This window comes from Dasypus novemcinctus, chromosome 7 (genome assembly GCF_030445035.2).
Source record: "Dasypus novemcinctus isolate mDasNov1 chromosome 7, mDasNov1.1.hap2, whole genome shotgun sequence".
Classification (NCBI taxonomy): Eukaryota; Metazoa; Chordata; class Mammalia; order Cingulata; family Dasypodidae; genus Dasypus; species Dasypus novemcinctus.
Window position 1 is genome coordinate 12,662,929 of NC_080679.1, and position 17,128 is coordinate 12,680,056.

General features: G+C 55.8%; 1 protein-coding gene and 1 long non-coding RNA gene across 4 annotated transcripts in view; one reads left to right on the forward strand and one right to left on the reverse strand.

The window, feature by feature from the left end:
• On the reverse strand, positions 1-16,278 carry SPATA3 (spermatogenesis associated 3). Its single transcript, XM_012522523.4, has 4 exons — positions 15,853-16,278; positions 12,098-12,272; positions 10,012-10,157; positions 1-4,171 (listed from the first exon to the last, which is right to left on the reverse strand). Exons 1-3 carry the CDS (start codon positions 16,151-16,153, stop codon positions 10,052-10,054), a joined length of 582 nt encoding a protein of 193 aa, XP_012377977.1. The 5' UTR covers positions 16,154-16,278; the 3' UTR covers positions 1-4,171; positions 10,012-10,051.
• LOC131279112 (uncharacterized) overlaps positions 16,029-17,128 on the forward strand; it is a 25,723-nt gene continuing 24,623 nt past the window's right edge. For 2 of the 3 annotated variants that reach the window (XR_009186442.2, XR_009186443.2), the window contains exons 1-2: positions 16,032-16,609; positions 17,001-17,117. This is a non-coding gene — a long non-coding RNA (uncharacterized lncRNA). Of the gene's footprint in view, positions 16,610-17,000; positions 17,118-17,128 lie in introns of all 3 variants that reach the window. The other variant, XR_009186444.2, reaches the window with a different exon arrangement.

Consider the following 17,128-nt stretch of genomic DNA (forward strand, 5'->3'; position numbering starts at 1 on the left):
TTATACAAAAATGCTCATGGCAGTTTTATTTCAAAATCCAAACACTGGGAACAGCCTGAATGTCCATTACCAGGTGAATAGGTTAACAAACGTGAAAGATTTGCACAATGAAATGCTACTCGGAAATGAAAAGGAATAAACTGCTGATAAACACAGGAATATAAAGGAAGCTCAAAAACACTATGTTGAGCAAAAGAAGGCAGATTCCATTTATATGAGGTTCTAGAACAGGCGAAACTGGTTTGTGCCAGAAATCAAACTTGTGGTTGCTGCCAGTGAGGTGGGGGGAGGGAGGGTGGTATTGACTGGGGAAGGGCTGGGAGGGGGGATTCTTGGTGGTGGGGACTTGGAATTGTCAGTGAAACAGGAAAGCAAGCCATCCCTTCGAGGGGGGAGAGCGGAGAGAAGGGGAGGTGAGGGAGGTTTGCAGACAGAAGATACAAGCCTTCGGGAATGTAAGTTGATCCAATCTCCCACGGCATTGAGGGTCCCCCTGGAGCTCGTGGGCATGCATTTCGAGCCCAGGGTGCTTCCCCACTGCGGGGTGCAGGTGTGAGGAACTAGAGAACTAGGTTAAACCAGGGCTGTTGCCCAGTGAGCGAGATGAAGGGAGATGGCATCTTACACTGAAGTGTTAAGAAAGTGACTCTCATTTTCTTGTTCCCACAGAGAAAGCAACGTTCTCAAATATGTAAGAAACACACTGATCACCGCAGGGGCGAAACAGACCCAGAATGATCTTTCGAGCCAGCTCTGGCCAGACACAGGGGCCCATGGGTGCTGCCGGGAGCCCGGGTCTCTTTCGAGGTAACTTAGCCTGAAGAATCTTCCACGGCCCTCTCTTCTTAAAGTTGGCCTCTCAGCTCAGATAAAAGCACCTCCTGCTACCCCACGGAACTGGGCACCCCAAGATAACACAGCAAATCCCACTGCCAGGCTGCAGCAGACTAAAGTCCAAATACCAGGGTCCCAGGTCAAATTGGATTCTCAGAACCAGCTAGGGGCAGGTCCTGCTAGACCCCGGTGGTGGGTGGGCAAAGGGAGGAGGGCAGGGAAAGCCGAGGAGAGAGGGAGACTCCGGGCCCGGGGTGCAGCCTCTGCCTGGAGCTGTGTCCAAGGAAGGCGAGCGGGCTTTTCCGGCCCTCCCCAGGCAGCTGATCCTCCTGTCCCGCTCTCTTCCTTGGACGCTTTCCTCCTTGGCAGCTTAAGACCAACAACTCCCAGCAAGAAGGAGCCTCAAGCATCCTTTTGCCAACTCATGGCTCTGTGCCTCCTGGCTCGGGACAGGGATGCATCTTGGGACATAGCAAAGGACCTTCTGCCGGTTCCAGTTCCTGCTTTGACCATCTGAGGCTGGCTGCATGAGGTGTGGTGATGTTTACACAGAGGAGCTGCCTGGGGACAGGGGGCATCCCCAGTCTCCCCGGAGCCAGACCGTTCAACCGCAGCCGGAGCGGTGTCGGCCTCGGTGAGCCTCTCAGTAGGGTGGTTCATCAGCGGCCGCAGACCTGGCTCCTCCAACAGGCTGCCGACCCGGGGCTGGGCAGGGGGAAAGACTGTCCTTTGGGAGCTGCCCCAGCATCTTAGTTTGGCCGTGCAGCTCCCTGGTTCCTGGCCGTCTACCTCTAGGCTTTGTGGCCAGTGGGAGATGTGGCTGTCCACTGGGAGACGGGGGCGGGGAGGATGGAGCCCCAAGTGCAGCTGGCGAGCCCAGGCCCAGTTGAGCTAGACAGATGAGACGGGCAGCTGTGTTCTGCCCTTTGCCATGTGTGCCCCTGCCGGGTACCTCTTCCACTCTTGGGTGAGTCTCTCCAGAGTCAGCCTTGCCTCTTGGAGAATAACCCACCTGCCGTTTCATGGCAGGGTCTATACCCCAGCCTTAGCCAAAGTGTCCCCAAACTCACAGCCACAGCAGCCGTGGTTCGTGCACTCATACTTCTCTTTCTGGCCCTGAACTTCCTATCAGAGGGTATTGCTTAAAATAGCCCAATCCCATGATCACAGGTCACCTTGAACCCAACCACCCTACCCAAGTCTCAGGCCATCCCAACATTCCTGAGGTTCTACCTGGTGCAAGGAAGACTCAGGAGGAAATAGGCATGGCTCCTGCCTCCTGACCTGACGACAGAGAGGAGAGGTGGCCTTGCAGCACGAAGCAGGGGCAGTGATTTAGTGTGTCCCTACGGCCACGACAAGTCCTGAGACCAAGGCCAGGGAAGGCCAGGGTGGGTGGGTGTCCTCAGACCAGCTCAGTGGCGCTGTTGGCGTCTTGGGAGGGACAATTCTTTACTGTGTGGGTCTGTTCTGTGCATTGTTTTCCTGGCTGTCACCACCCCAGCCAGTGTGACAATGACACTGCCACCGTGTCCTTCCTGAGGCTCCCTGGGGGAAGGAGTGTGGGACTGACCAGGCAGCTAGGGAAGCTCTACTCCTGGCTGCTCAGGTGGGGCCAGATCCACCTGGAGTTGACATCTGCTGTTGTTAGCCGCTCCCATTCTCATTTCTTCTGGTGGCAGGTCACCAGGATTGCTGTTCTGGAACCACTTGTGGCCCTGCTCTGAGCCCTCATCCTTTCCATGGAGTCCACCTGCAGTGCCTAGGGTGGCTGTGCCACTCAGCCTGCCAGGAAAGAGCCCTGCATTCCCTGGACGGAGTGACCAGAGCGTGATGCCTTCCACTGGGGCTGCTGGGAGAGGGGCAGGCTCGCCTTCCCTGCTCAACTTGACCTTGGGAGGCTGCTGCTGCTGCAGCCATCTCACCTCCTCGTGGGAAGGGCCTGCTGAGAGCAGAACCGATGCCGCACAAGCAGATGGAGGGAAAAGGGTCCTGGGACACGGCCTGTGCCCAGGGCCAAGCCACACAGGAAGGGGAACTTTCTCCTGACTTTTACAAGGGCCCCTGAATTCTTACTTTGCTCAGGCCAGTTTGCTTTAGGTTGCCCGACATTTGCACGCAAAGGAGACCTAATAGGCCAGAGGGAGGTGTGAAGCATTTCAGGTGGAGGCTCGGGGCCAGCAGGGGCCCCGGGCCCCGCCACAGAGCCCCCTCACCTGCACCTGGCCCCTCGCCACCAGCCAGCTTGCTTTCGGAGGCTGGCTGCCCAGAGAAGGGACCTGTTAGCCGGGGGTCCACCCTCCCCATCCACCAGTGCCTGTTTGGGAAAGGAATTCCTAGGATTGCGTAGTCTTCACTCAGAATCAGAGGTGTGGGGTGGGGACAAGCCTTCCTCTGTTTTTGTTGTTTTTCCTTAAACAGGCTCTCCTGGTGCTGCCTCGTGCAGGCTCCGTTCCCAGGTCCCTGGGATCAGCCTGGCCGCCTCTTTGCCTTCACGGCTTCAGCGCACCTTGGCCAAATCCCAAACACTGGTGTCTGCGTTTCTTTGCCTGGGGGCTACCTCTCCAGAGCAGGACAAAAGTGCAGGGAATCAAGCACCTCCCACAGCAGCTCCCAACCACTGGACCTGAGCACGGGTACAAATGCCCCGGCTTCCCTTGCAGGTGGAATTCGGGAAGGATTAGCTTTAGGTGCTCCCAGGGGTCACTGTCTCCTTCATTGGCTGACCTCCCTTCCCAGTTTCAAAACCCTCTCCCCTGCCCAGCATTTCCTGGGCTCTCCTGGAGCTAAGGCCTCTCTCGGCTGCACAGGAGCTAGCTTTAGAAACCCACCAGGCCCTGGCTGGGTGTAGCTCAATCACCAGGCCTAACAAGGCTGCACGTCGGGCCCCTCGCCCTGCCCCTGTGCCCCCACCCTCCATGGCAAGGGAAGCCAAAGGAAACCACTTCCTAGAGACAGAGTGTTCCTGGGCTCCGAGCCAGGCTCTAAGGCCCTGGCCTGGAAACAAGCCAGCACGGGCCTTCTTCTCCTGACCCGGGATTACTCCTGGATGGAGCAGCTCGCAAACTACGTTAGGTACAGAGCTTTCTGATTCTATTTAAGAGTGGAAAAAGTTGCCCACCCTTCCTCTGGGGTCTGCAGCCCAGGACAAGAAAACCAGGCACCCACTTCTGGCTCCCCGAGGCCCTGCGCTCCCTACCCATTTGCCAGGTTCACCTTTGTGCTCAGCAAAGCACCATTTGCATCTGAGTAAAGCCCACTGAAGAAACAGAATTCCTTTTTTTTTTTTTTTGGTTTCTAATTTGGTGACAAGTTAGATCCTTGATGGAAACTGGATCTGTAAGAAAAATAAAGACAGAGCTGTTAGCCCTTTAGCGAAGGCAACACCCCTCGATCGTGGGACTAGATCTTTCTGCAGGAAAAGGAATTATTCACGATTCAAACTTCTTCCATTCTCCACGTCCGCTCTTCCTTTCAGCCAAAAGCAACCACAGAGCCTTCCACAGCCCGTGGTGGACTTGTTTCTCCCTCCGGGCCAGAGCGGGCTTGGGCAGGGTCTGTCAGCGGTAGGCTTCCTTGCCTGTTTCCTCTCCCTTCCCTCGAGGCTCCCAGCAGCTAAGACGGCGCCTCCCTCAGCGAAAGCGAGGCCATGATCATGAGTTTCCCCCCCATTCAGTGCCCAAAAGGAGCAGGGAACATGCCCTTTGCTTTCGGTCCCTGTCATCAGCTGTTTGCTGAGGAAGAGGTTCACTGAGCATTAGGAAATTCTAGAGGCATCCTTCCCCAGAGAGGAGACAGCTTGGCCACCGCTGTTAGATGGTTTTTCACTCTCTGGGCAGAAAACGATACCAAACAGTCTGTGGTTCCTTTCTGTGAGGACTAAGAGCTGAGCCTACAAAACTTGGGGTCACTTAGCGTACCCCCAAGCCTCCTCTCCCCACCGGCTCTCACACCCCTCTTGGGTGCTTTCAATGGCTGCGGCGCGGCCTGGCCTCCGAGCCCACAGGTCTGCCCGTTACAGTCCATCAAGCACGTGGTTGCCGTAGCACCTTCTAACAACACTCTTGCCTACAGCAGTGGGTGCTTCCGGCTCCCCATCTAAATCCACTCTCACTTCTTCCTTGCTGGTAGGACCCCACTTTGTTTGGATGCTCCCCTTCATTTGCCTGGCCTTGCCCTGGAGGGGAACCACCCCAGCCCTACCCCTGGGTGGCTGTGGGGGGCGATCTAGACTAACCTCATGTAGTCGTGGTAATTCAACCCCCTCTGCTAGCAATTTGCTTAAGAAGGTGCACAAGAACCCAGTCAGGGGCACGTCCTGCCAACGACATGAGGACAAGTATGCTGGGGAAGGGGCTTCTGCTTAAGAAGAGTCATGAAGAGGAAGCCTTTTCCCTACTCTGGCTTTGGTGCATGAGGATATAATTCTGGAGCTGGCCTGCCCTCTGCTGAGGGTATCAGAGGAGAAATCCGCAAGAGTCCCTGGCTCTCAGCTGAGTTAACCAGCCCTGGAGAACCCCAGCTCAGTTCTTGGTAGATGAGATAATCACCTTATTACCATTTTGAAACAGGTTTTCTGATTTGCAGCCCCATATAATCTGCCTTATACACTGATTAAATCAAGATCAATATGTCATTTGGCATTTTGGAACCTTCTACCAACTCATACTTTCACTTTACAACCTTGATTTCTAATGAGAGACGGTGGGGTGCAGCCTTTGGTAGAACCCTTTCCAGTGTGCAAGGCAACTTTACACGGACTACACGGGAGGGAGGTAAATTCCCCTCAGGTGTCAAGCTAAGGGATTTTTCTTTTGAAGCAGTGAAAACTTTTTACACCCGAAAGGGTTGCCTTGAGCACAGAGGTGGAAAATGCTGGGACTTGGGCAGGAAGCCAGGGCAGGGGAAGCTGGGAGAGCACGCTGGGTGGGCTGCCAAGCCCAGAGGTGATGAGGACGGGACTCCCAGGCTGGTGCAGGGTCCCCCCTTCATTTTATAGACGGGGACAGGGCAGGCGCCAGGAGGGGCAGCCCCTGTCTGCGCCCATTCAGCAGGGACCAGAACAAGCAGAAGGGAAGCAGCTGTGTCCTTTGGAGCAGAGGCCAGCCTAAGAGTGGACACCTGACTTGAGCCTGCCCTCTGGGACTTCATGGGGACCCTGTGTGTTCGCCAAGACCCAGAACAGACCTGGAGCGGTGTCTTTTTGGTGGACGCCTTCTAAAGTGCACGCAGCTTCCGGGCCTCAGCCCTGTCCTCTGCCACGCCCTCTACCTAAGCCAGCTCATCCAGTGCCCGTGGCTTGGCTAACAACTCCTGCCTTTCTACCCAAGGTCTGGCCTTTCCCGTGAGCTGCACATATCCACCTGCCCACTTGGCATCTCCATCAGGTCATCTAACATCTCAATGTCCTCAGTTCCATCTCCTCCTGTAACTAGTGCCTCTGGGAGTGGCACTGATCTTGGAGACATGCTCGTCTTCCCTTTCCCCCACATTCCATCCACTCCATCCACAAGACTGTGGGTCTCCCTCCAGAATACACCTGCACATGCGCGTCTTCCACGGTCCTGGTCCAAGCCGTGTCTTCACCTGCCTGGCCCAGTGCGAGGGACTCCTCCTGGTCTCTCCGCCTTCCCAGGGCCTCTTCCACCCCCACCCCATCCAGTCTCTTTCCAATGGGTGTTGTCATCCTTTTGAAATCTAAACCACCTGCTTGAGTCACTCCCCTTTGAACTAAAGATGCAGGCTTAGTATATATGTAAAGCACCCGGAAGGCGTCCCAGCACACAGGAAGTGCTATCTAAGGGGTTGCCTTGGCCTACTTCCATGGCTTCCCACCACATCTAGAAGGCAACGGAAGCCCCACTGTTATCTAGATGTCTGGCCTGCCCTGCTCTCCCTCCACCGGCATCCTGACCTTCCCTGACCTTTTCCAAGCTCCAGTCCTGGGGGCCTCTTCTCTGGCTCCTTCCTGCCTCTGTCTGCTCCCCTGAATACTCTTCCCCCGACTTTCCAGGACAGGCTCCTTCCCTCGTCCAGGCCTCAGCGCAGATGCTCTCACCCACCGGCCTATCTGAGGCAGCCTCCACTACCACTACCCTTCCCTCTCTGACCAGTGGCTCTTCAGATCAGTCATTTCCTTGATAACATTCACCACAAAACCAAATAATCCTATAGCCTCTTCAGGCGAAGGCCCTTGTTCCTTTGATTTTACTCTGTTGTGCACAGTAGGTGCTCAATAAATATGTGGCAAAGGAATGATTTAATTGACTGACACCTTCCCATCTGGACTCCGCCTTTGGCTTGGAGGTAAGGAAAGTGTTTGTGTCTCCATCTGAGACGGTTATCACCCGCCCCTTTCCTGTGGCTGACGGGAATCTATCGACTTGGGCAGGCTCTGAATTCCCAGCCTGTCCGCTGGCTGCCCACTGGCCCTGCCTCCTCATCTCCCACGGCGCCTGGCCTGCGGGCATGTGGCCGCCGAGGGCTTACACAGTGCCACTGGAGGGTGTGCGGGGAGGCCGGAGAGCTGGGGGTTGGAGACATTACGGAGCCCAGAGCTCATCGGAAGCTTCTGGGCTCCCCTGATCCCTGCTCCTCACACCCACAGCCCAGGCTCGGCCAGAGGCAGGTCTGGAAGAAGCCGGGTCTCAAGAACCCGGGTACCGATAAAGCAGTCACCTGAACAGCCGCCCACCAAAAGCCCCTCCTCAGAATCCCCAGGCACAGGCTGGGGGCAGTCCCACAGGGGCAGTCCCAAGGGGGCATGGGGCTGGCTCAGGCTCCTGCTCCCTCCTGCTGCGCCGGAGTGGGGACAGCTCTGGGAAGAGCCGGTCTGTCTGTCCCTGGGGCGGTTTCAGCTGGCCCGAGAAAGCCTCACTGTAACCTTAAGCATCCGGGGGAAAGAACCGCAGGCCAAGCCCTGCTTCTGGAGGTGACCTAAGGAGAAGCAAGGGCTGTGGCTCTGAGCACAGTCAAGAGACAGAGCCGTGTGGGCGGGTGCATGCGGGGAGGCTGGGGTTAAAGGGCACGGGCTCCCAGGAGATGCCGGGGATTACAAGGCCCCATCGGCCACCACCTGACCCTCGAGCACCGCTTGGGGGGAGGAAGTGGGGACTGGATTCAGGCTTTGGGAAACCTTGGTGCCTCGTCACCAAGCAGACCCTCAGGTAGGTACAGGTGGAGGCCCAGTTCAGCCAGGCTCCCCCTGTGTACCCCAAATCTGTGCCACCTTTACCTCCCCGTCCCTCTTCTCTCCCTCCCATCCCGTCCGCCTCCTCCACTCCTCTGCTTCCTCCTCCCACTCCCCCTCCCTCCCCCACTTTCCATTCCCTTTCCCCTCCTTCCCCACCCCTCCCAAGGGCTCAGCCTCTGTGACCTCTACAGTGGGGCGGTGGAGAGCTGCACACCAGTGGACCTGCCGAGGGGGAGAGTGAGCGCCCCACAAAAGCTCATATCTCCACTTAATAAGGAGCAAACGGGGACTGGGAAGGTAAGCAGCTTGCAGGAGGCCCCAGAGCTGTTGGACTTTAAAGTGGGATGTGACTCCAAGCCTGTCTGCCTCCAGGACCCACCTCACAGGTAGTCTACTCTGTTGCACCGACACACTAAGGCGAAATGATTTCTCCCAGGTGCCCCGTCCTCACTGCCAGTCGCCAGCACCAAGCCCCGGGGCACATGTCCCCACAGAAGCTGCACAACCACGGCGCTTCCCTTGGAGATTGCCATTATTCTCCCTCACATTACAGACGAGGCCAAATCTTAGAGAATTTAAGTAACGTGCCCCCGTCACCCAGCTACGAGGCAGAAGACCCAAGCCTGGCACCTAAGGGCTCTACCTCCAAGGACAGCTCCTTCCAGCCGCCACCATAATCACGGTCAGGAGGCTGGCCGGCTAGCTTGGTCCTCCAACGGCGTTAGCGCCCCACTCCCCACCCAGGCCAGAGGGTGAGCTGCTGCAACGCTCACAGAGCTCCAGATGTTTCCAATGCCATTCCACAAGGGTACTCTAGTAGACCGTACTTGAACAGGAAGCCGAGCCCGGGAGGAGATGGGGAGCTCCCATCGGAGTTTATTTTCCCGCTTGGACTTTGGAGATCTTTGTGACTCACAAGGTGAAAAAAAAGCATCGGGCTTTCCTGGGACCACTCCCTGTTCACTCCTGCGATCACTGAGGTCTGGGGGTGGGCTGAAAAGATGGCCCATTAACTCCCACACCGTCACCTCCATCCTCACTTATCAAGCACTCACTCCACGTGGACTTGGCCATGGGGATAACTGTGGGTGCTCCTTTCCCCAGTTGCTGAGGCTGTCAGCAGCTGTGAGCTCAGGGAACTGCCCTCAGCCAAATGGGAGCCGCCTTGTGTACCCCTCACCCACACGATGCACGACTGACCCAAGGGACAAGGGCCCCCCTCCCGCCTCGTGGGGGACAGCCACTCTGGTGCAATTCCTGCTCCAGAGCTCTGCAGGGTCAGGCTGAGGTTAGACTCCAGTGGAGCACTGCCCCTGCTCAGCTCCTTTCCATGCTGGCTCCTCTCCCCTTCTCCCAGGGCCCTCCCTCGATGAACTCTGGTGGGAACACAGCCAGAGACCCGGATGGAGTATGAAAGGCAAGCTCCCTGCCCGCAAGGCTCTTGCTATATGGTTGGGAGATGGCCACATACATACGAAAGTGTCAACCACAACACAGGATGGAAGAGGCTGGAGAAAATAGGGCTCAGGAGGACAGGGGCACTCCCTGGAGCTGGACTGGGAGAAAAAGGCTTTGTGGACCAACTGGGACTAAGCCACGGGGGACAGGCAGGACTCCAAATAAACGGTTAGCAAGGGAAAAGCTTTCTAGGTGGGGGAAAGTTCTGCGCAGAGGCACTGAGAGGGCAGGAACCTTTGCTCCCACCCTTCCCATTTGCCCCCATCTAGCTTGGTGAGGAGCGGTCCCCCCTGGGCCAGTGGGGGTGGGGGGCTCCGTTTTGACAATCCTACATCCTGAGCAAGCCAGACGAACCTGAGGCAGGAATGGGACACTCAGCTCTCAGCCTTCTTTCCGAGGTGCGGGGTGGGATGGGAGAAGGTGGGGGGGCTCGTTCCCAGAAGGGACAAGCACTCTACCAGCACCGTGCTATGTGGCTTCTAGAGTCGGGGGCTAGAGGACGAGGCGAGGTGCAAGGGACAACCTACCTGCCGGACCGTGGGCGGGGGTCTCCTTTACATCATGGACTCAGTGGTGAAGTAGGCAGCTCCCAGGACCCCCAGAGCCACAGCAACAGTTCCTAGAGCTTGGAGGACGTGAGCTACGGTGGATGGAGTGTTTTCTTGTAGGTCTTCTGCAAAGCAAAGCAGAAAGCTCCTCGGTGTCAGTGCCCGTCTCCAGGCGGCGGAGGGGGGCTGAAGCGGGGGGTCCCCCAGGGCTGCAGGAACACCCGTCTGCCCCGAGCCTCCTCTCAAGGGAGCATTTAACTCCCCTCCTTCTTCCCAACACATCCCCACCACAAGACGCCCCCCAATGGGACAAGGACGAGCTGGTGTGTGACCCCAGCTCCGCTGGATTCCAAGAGAGGGAGCAGGCCACAAAGGGTGGTCAAGGTCAAGTGTGCCAGGCCCTGTGCCAAATGCCTCACAACAACCCTGAGAGTAGGTGCTACACGGAACTCCACTGCAGAGATGAGGAAGTTGCGATAGTATGTACCACACCCACCACGCAGGCGAGGAAACTGTGTGAGTAGGTCAATCATTGCCAGGAACCCTCTCAAAAAAGTGCAGTATCCTATAAAAAAATCCTATAAAAGTAGGGATTGTTTAAGGTGGATGTGTTTAAATCCAAGAGCCAAGGTTACATGCCGCTGAGAAAAGTAAGGATTATGGAAGCAGGTGCTTAACGGGATTCCTGTTCCCTCCCCCTCACTTTCCTAATTCTGAGCCTTGCTTTAGCCATTTTCCTCCACCTAGAATGTTCCCCCTTTTTATTTGAAGCCATTGTGGTCCCCAAGATCCTTTTAGGCTCAGCTCAGATACCACTGATGCTACAAAGCCTACCTGAACCCCAACTTGGAAGTAGCAACTCGTTTGCTAAGACCTTTTGAGCCTTTCCTATAGGAAAATAAATGCTTACTGTCCTTCTCTGCCTTGTTTCTTGTTACTTATGCACACGTCTTAACTTACACTGGGGCTATAAAACCTCCAAGTTCCCTCGCCACGTTTCCCACGCGGTGCCAGCCTAGCATCCCACATAGAGGGGGTTCTCTCAGGAACACTTGGAGGTTTTAACCTGATGGGAATCCCTGGCACCATTTGCCCCGCGATTGTTGGAGGAAAGGGTTAGTAGCAGTCACGGCGGGTGGCAGATGGGACTTGTTAGGTAACAGGGTGTTTTCAGCTGCAGACATGGCCTCCCAGCACACCCTGCCCTCTGCTGGCTGCTCTTCCTATGTATGAGGGATGGTGTTTGTCAACTGCTGACAGAATGGACGTGGTCAGGGAGGACGTGGGACAGGAGAATGGGTGGGGTGGGCTTTGCCCCTGGGACGGGGTATGAGACCCCTACGTGAAAGGCCTCTTGTGTGGAGACGAGCGGGGCTCTGCGCACAAGCAGGGGGCTCTGGGGCCGGACGACAAGGTGCGGCTCAGAGCGGGGCGGGGGGCGGGGCACCAGGGTCTGCTCCCCTGGGTCCTCCTTGAGGGGCAGTGGCGGCCACAGGGTTTCTTCTGGCGGCAGATGCTGTGGACGACGCCATGGGGGGCTCCCTTGGACAGCCCACCCTGGGGACCCGACCCCGGGGAGGCTCCCCAAACAGCCCGAGGCACCCTGAAGGGGCTTGAGGTCTTGCTATTCCAGGGAGGCGGCCTGTGAGCGAAATCGCTTTTTATGCCTCAATTCCTGGGGCCTTTCAAGCGCAGGTCAGGAATCCGAAGCCCTCAGCTATGGGAAGGGAGGGGAATGGCGTGGCCACGTCACCCCAGGGCTCCTGAGCGACAGGGAAGCCGCGAGGGGCAGGGAAGGAGTGCACCCCGAGGAAGGGAGGGCACCTCTGCAGAAGAGAAGCAGTGCCCAGGCAGGAGCGGCACTGGCACCTGTCCGTGCCCGCGGGGTCCCTCTGGGGGTGAGCGTGTTTGAAAGGGCCCTGCCTGCCACCCCCAGCAGGGGGGACTCCCAAGGAAGGCTTGTGGTTCCCAGGAGGAAGTCCCACGGGGCGGCGGGCAAGGCCAGGGGTGGGGCGGGCCCTGGTCCGCGTCCCCGGAGCCTCCAGCCCCCCACGGGCTCCTGGACCTGTAGAACGTGAGGAGGCTCGGGAATCCTCTCCCTGGGATGGTGAGCCAGGCCCGAGGCAGGAGGACATCGAAGATGCGGCTGTGGCACAGCCCCAGGCGGCGTGAGCAGGTGTTGCTGCCGGGGCAGGCGGCGCAGGAGCAGAAGGGGCGCGGGCCCCCTTGAGTCCGAGATCCTGGGTGGACAGAGAAGGAGAGAGGTGAGGGGCCCACCTGTTTCCCGGGGGCTCGGGGGGAGACCGGGAGACACAGCCAGAGAGGGGACCCGCATCCCGTCGCTCGCACCCTGCGACGATGGGATAACCGGGCGGGAACCCCGGGCTTCCTAAAGGAATTAGCAAGGGTTCTGGGCTGAACGGCCGAGGAAGGCAGCTGGTCCAACGTTCTCCTACCAAACAGCAGCAGGGACTAAGGGTTTGGGAAAATGGTTGTTTCATAGTCTGGCGCTCCCTGAGAATAATAATAATGACGATGATGCAATAGCTCACAACTGCAGAGTGCTCATAATTCAATGATCAGCTCACTTAATTGTCAGAACAATCTCGAGAAACAAGTGCGTTATCATTAACTTCATTTTACAAGGAAGCAGACGGAGGCTCCAAGAGCTGGAGGGATGTGCCCTTGTAGCAAGTGGCTTGCAGAAATGAACTTCAGCTCAGGATTCCTAACTCTCAATTCGGTGCTCTTTCCACAGAATTCTCAGCAAGTGGCCCAGGCCCGTGACCGCCCACCCCGTGGGAGCCACACCGAGATCCCGGGAATTGGTCTCCGGAGCTGCCGTGAGGTATTTATCTAGAAGACAATGGCTGCTCTTGAAACACTTTCTCAAACTTAAGTCCCAGTTGTGTCCTTCTCAGCTGTGGATCCCAAGAGAGCTCGGAGCTGGCGGTCTCTGCTGTTAGGTAGGAAGGCTTCTGGTAGGAAAAGTCCCTCCTTTATGCAGGTTCTTCAGTCCTGGCTCCTTGACGGAGCTAGCAATTCCTCCACCTGGCTGACTTACACGCTCTCACTTAGACCTGCCCATGAGGAGGGAGGGAGTCTAAAGGCAAGACTTTTCTTTTCCTTCTGCATTAAAACAAAAACATTTGAGACATAATTCACATGCCATAAAATGCACCCACTTCAAGTGTATATAGTTCAGTGGTTTTTAGTATATTCAAAGTTGTGCAACCATCACCTCTTCCTAAAATTCCAGATCATTTGCTTCACCCCCAAGAGAGACCCCACACTCATTATCAGCCATTCCTTAGTGTCCCTGCCTACCCCCCCCCCCAGCCCCTGCAATGGATTTGTCTATTTGTCTGTTCTGGACATTTCGTATACATAGAATCACACAATATGTGTTTTTCTTGGGACTGGCTTCTTTCACTTAGCATAACATTTTTTGAGGTTCATCCACATCATAACATGTATCAATACTTCATGTATTTTTATTGCCAAATAGTATTCCATTTTATGGCTATATCACATTTGGTTTATCCATTCATCAGCTGACGGACATTTGGATTGTTCCCACTTTGCGGCTATCATGAATACTGCTGCTATGAACATTTGTGCACGAGTTCTTGAGTGGAGGGATGTTTTCAGTTCCCTGGGGAGTGGGAACTGCTGGGTCATGAGACGACTCAATGTTTAACCATTTGAGGAGCTGTCAGACTCTTTTCCAAAGCAGCTGCATCCTTTTAAATCCCTTCCAGCAGTGAATAAGGGTTCTGCTTTCTCTCCCTGCTCACTGACATTGTGAGTGTTATCTTTTTGATTCTAGCCAGGCTAATGGGAAATCCTAGTGGATTTTCTTGAGCTGCATTGGCCACTTGCAAAAAGACTTGGATTTTAGAAAATGGTGTCCTGATGCCCTGCTTCATCGCCACTGTCTCTTTCTACTCTGGCTCAAAGGGGGAAAATCCTTGGCAGAGGAGGCTCAGGGTGACCATGGAAACCACTAAGAGCCACCGTTTCTTGCTTTGTCTCCTCCATCAGTTGAATCTGGTGAGTTTTCGCATCTGTATTCTGAGGCAAAAGTCGCGCATATTCATTAAAAGGTTTGGAAATGGAAAGTTTCATTTTTTACAGATCCCAGTTCTGAAGGCTATAATCCAGAGGCATTTACCTCAGTAACAGATGATCATAAAAGAGACAGTAGATAACACTCAACCCCATTACCGCACGTCAAGAACGGATTGATTCTCAGCCACAGAAACTTTGCAATCACGGCAATATCTTGGATTTAACTCTTCCGCACTTCTCTCATCCTTTTTCGGCTCAGACCATCCCCAAGGGAGAGGCCGTGGCCTAGGGAGTGTGGCCGCCCCAGCGCCCCAACGCACGGGCTGCGGCTGGCGGTGTCCAGGGCCGCTCGGGGAAGGATGCTCTCCCTCTTGGGGAGACTACCCGTCCTCTCGGGATCAGGAGGGGGGTGCTGAGGTCCAGAGGAGGGATTCTGGAGTCAGAATAGACAGGTCCTGCCAGTGCTACCAGTGACTGATCAGGTTTGACCTCCGAGCCTCAGTTTCCCCATCAATAAAATGGAGATGGTGATAGTACCTCCTCCACAGGATTGTTAAATGAGATTAATGTAGACCGCTCAGCCCAGGGCCGGATATGAGGTAAACGCTCTGCGGAAATGTCAGCTCTTACCAGTGTTAGTTACAGCAGTAGCCGTCCACCCTTGGAGACCCCTACACCATCCAATGCTTATTTGGGCTCTGCTTGGCTAAGAAGACAGAGAGCCATTTTCCCCACTCAGCCATTCCATTTCCAGACAGCTAATTGTTGGAAAGTGTTTTATGTTGACTGGAAGTCTGCTGGCCTGTGGTGTCTTCCATGGGTAGGGATACGAGACGTCATAAATAAAAAGACAGGATGCCCAGTTAAACATGAATTTCAGATACACAATGAACAATTTTTTTTTTGTACTGGGGCCAGGGATTGAACCCGGGTCCTTGTGTGTGGAAAGTCAGCACTCAACCCCTGAGCCACATCGGCTCCCCTGAATTGGTTTTTTCATTTGTTTGCTTGTTTGTTTTGTTTTTAGGAGGTACTGGGGATTGAAACTGGGACTTTGTATGTGGGAAGCAGGTGCTCAACTGCTTGAGCCACATCCACTCCCAACAGTTTTTTAGTACAAGTGTGTCCCATGTAAAATCTGGGGTACTCTTACACTAAAAAATTGTCGGTTGCATTTCTGAAATTCAAATTTAACTGGGCGTCCTGTATTTCACTTGGCAAACCTAACCACAGCCCCATGGACCTCTCAGGACAACATGCAGCGCTCCTCACTTCTTCTTCCCGACAGGCACATCCCCCAGCTCCTCCTCCTCCATCGACCTGAACCGGCTCTTCCTTGGATTGGTCTGCCGGGCATCTTTTACAGCCTACCAGGATAGTCGGATGAGGAGCATAAAGCAGTACGACCACCTCCCTTGTTCTAAAACATATGTTTCTATTAATGCATCCTTCTTTTAGTTTTTTGGATTTTTTTTTTTTTTTTGCGGCCAAATAGCACTGCTGATTCCTAATGAGCTAGTATTACCATGAAGCCAAGTTAAATGTTACGATGTACGCGTGGCTGTCTTCTTTAAAGGATGGCGAGGAATGACAAAGCCCAGGAATTCTGATGTCTTGAGTAAACACCAAAACAAAACCCCTCACACTCCACCAACACGGTTCCAGGTTACGCGTAAACGCGGATCCCTACCCTAGGAGGACGCGCGGCAGGAAGAGGCCGCCGGCAGCTGAAGCCGGAGGGCTGCCCACCTGTTTTCTTGGCCTGAGGGGCTGCGTTGGAGCCGGCGTCGGGAGATAAGAGGCTCCCCGCCGAGCCGCGGACCTCGGGAGCGGGGAGGGCCTGGGCCGCGGCGGCGGCGTCGGAGCTGGGCGGCCGCGAGGCGGCGTCGGGGCCGGGCGGCTGCGCGGCGGCGGCGGCCTTGGGCGGCTGCGGCGCCGACTCGGAGCTGGGGTGCGGCGGGCTGGAGTCGGAGCTGGGGTGCTGGGAGTTGGCGGTGGAGTTGGAGTCCCGGCGCCTGGCCTCCTGCTTCTTCCTCTTGCCCTTCTTCATGGCGGGTCCTCCCAAGCTCGGCGTGGACCTACATGGAGCTGCGTCACCCCTGGCCCCCTCCCGGAGGAGCCGCGCGCCCTCTGCCCTGGGGGGACGGCTCTGGCCGCCGGCTGGACTCGGGTGCCCCGGAGAACAGTCACCCGCTGCCCTCCTGTGAGGTCACAGAAGCAGGGGGGGGGGGGTGGCTCCCACGGCAGGGTTCCGGGGTCAGTCTTCCCGGCAGACACCCGCCCGGGGGGTCCTCCCTGCCCCCAAGTTGCCAGCCCAGGCAGAGGGCTGCTGCCGCCCCGTGACAACAGGACCTTCTCCCCAAGAGTCTGCGGCCGGAGCGCCCCCTGCGCGTGTGCCCCTGGCCCCTCGTGCACTCTGTTCTGCTCGGAGACACCATGAATGGGACCCTCGGCCCTGCCACTGGTCTCCACGTACAAAAAAAATGCTGCTGTGACCTTGCCGTTTGTGAGTTTCAGATAACTTCACTGAAGACCTGGGGGCCCATGGAAAGCTTTACCTTCCACAGCCCGCGGCTTTCCACTGTCTCACCGTGCTCTCCTCCCTCCCCAGATTCTCCTCGAAGGAGCAGCGTCCCCTTCCTCCAAAGCCTGCCCCCTGCCCGCACCCTGTGTGTGTGGGTGGATGGGGAGGGGGTGAGGGATATCCCAACTTTTATGAGAATTCATGCATTTATAAAGATCTTTTCTCTACCAACATAACAGCTATTCGGAAAACATAAAATGTTCTCAGATGCATTCCATTTGCAATCACAGGTTGCTTCTCAAGTCCCAAAGCGGTCGGGTCAAGCAGGAACTCTGATGCGATCTCTAAGTTAACAATGTGATTTTCATTTTAGGACGGAAGAGGAAATAGTATTTTTAAAAGACAACCTTCAACTTCACACTTGAGCTGCCATAGAAAGTGGGCTCACATTAGAAGACCCCACTTCCAGCATGGACGCAGCCCTACCTAGGTGAGTATACG

Excerpts from the sequence above, each read along its gene's own strand:
- SPATA3 (XM_012522523.4), bottom strand. The coding sequence starts at position 16,153 with ATGAAGAAGGGCAAGAGGAAGAAGCAGGAGGCCAGGCGCCGGGACTCC. Across the intron at positions 12,273-15,852 it reads CCCTCAGGCCAAGAAAACAG|GATCTCGGACTCAAGGGGGC; the intron begins GTGGGCAGCCCT and ends CTGTCCACCCAG. Across the intron at positions 10,158-12,097 it reads AGCCTCCTCACGTTCTACAG|AAGACCTACAAGAAAACACT; the intron begins GTCCAGGAGCCC and ends TTTGCTTTGCAG.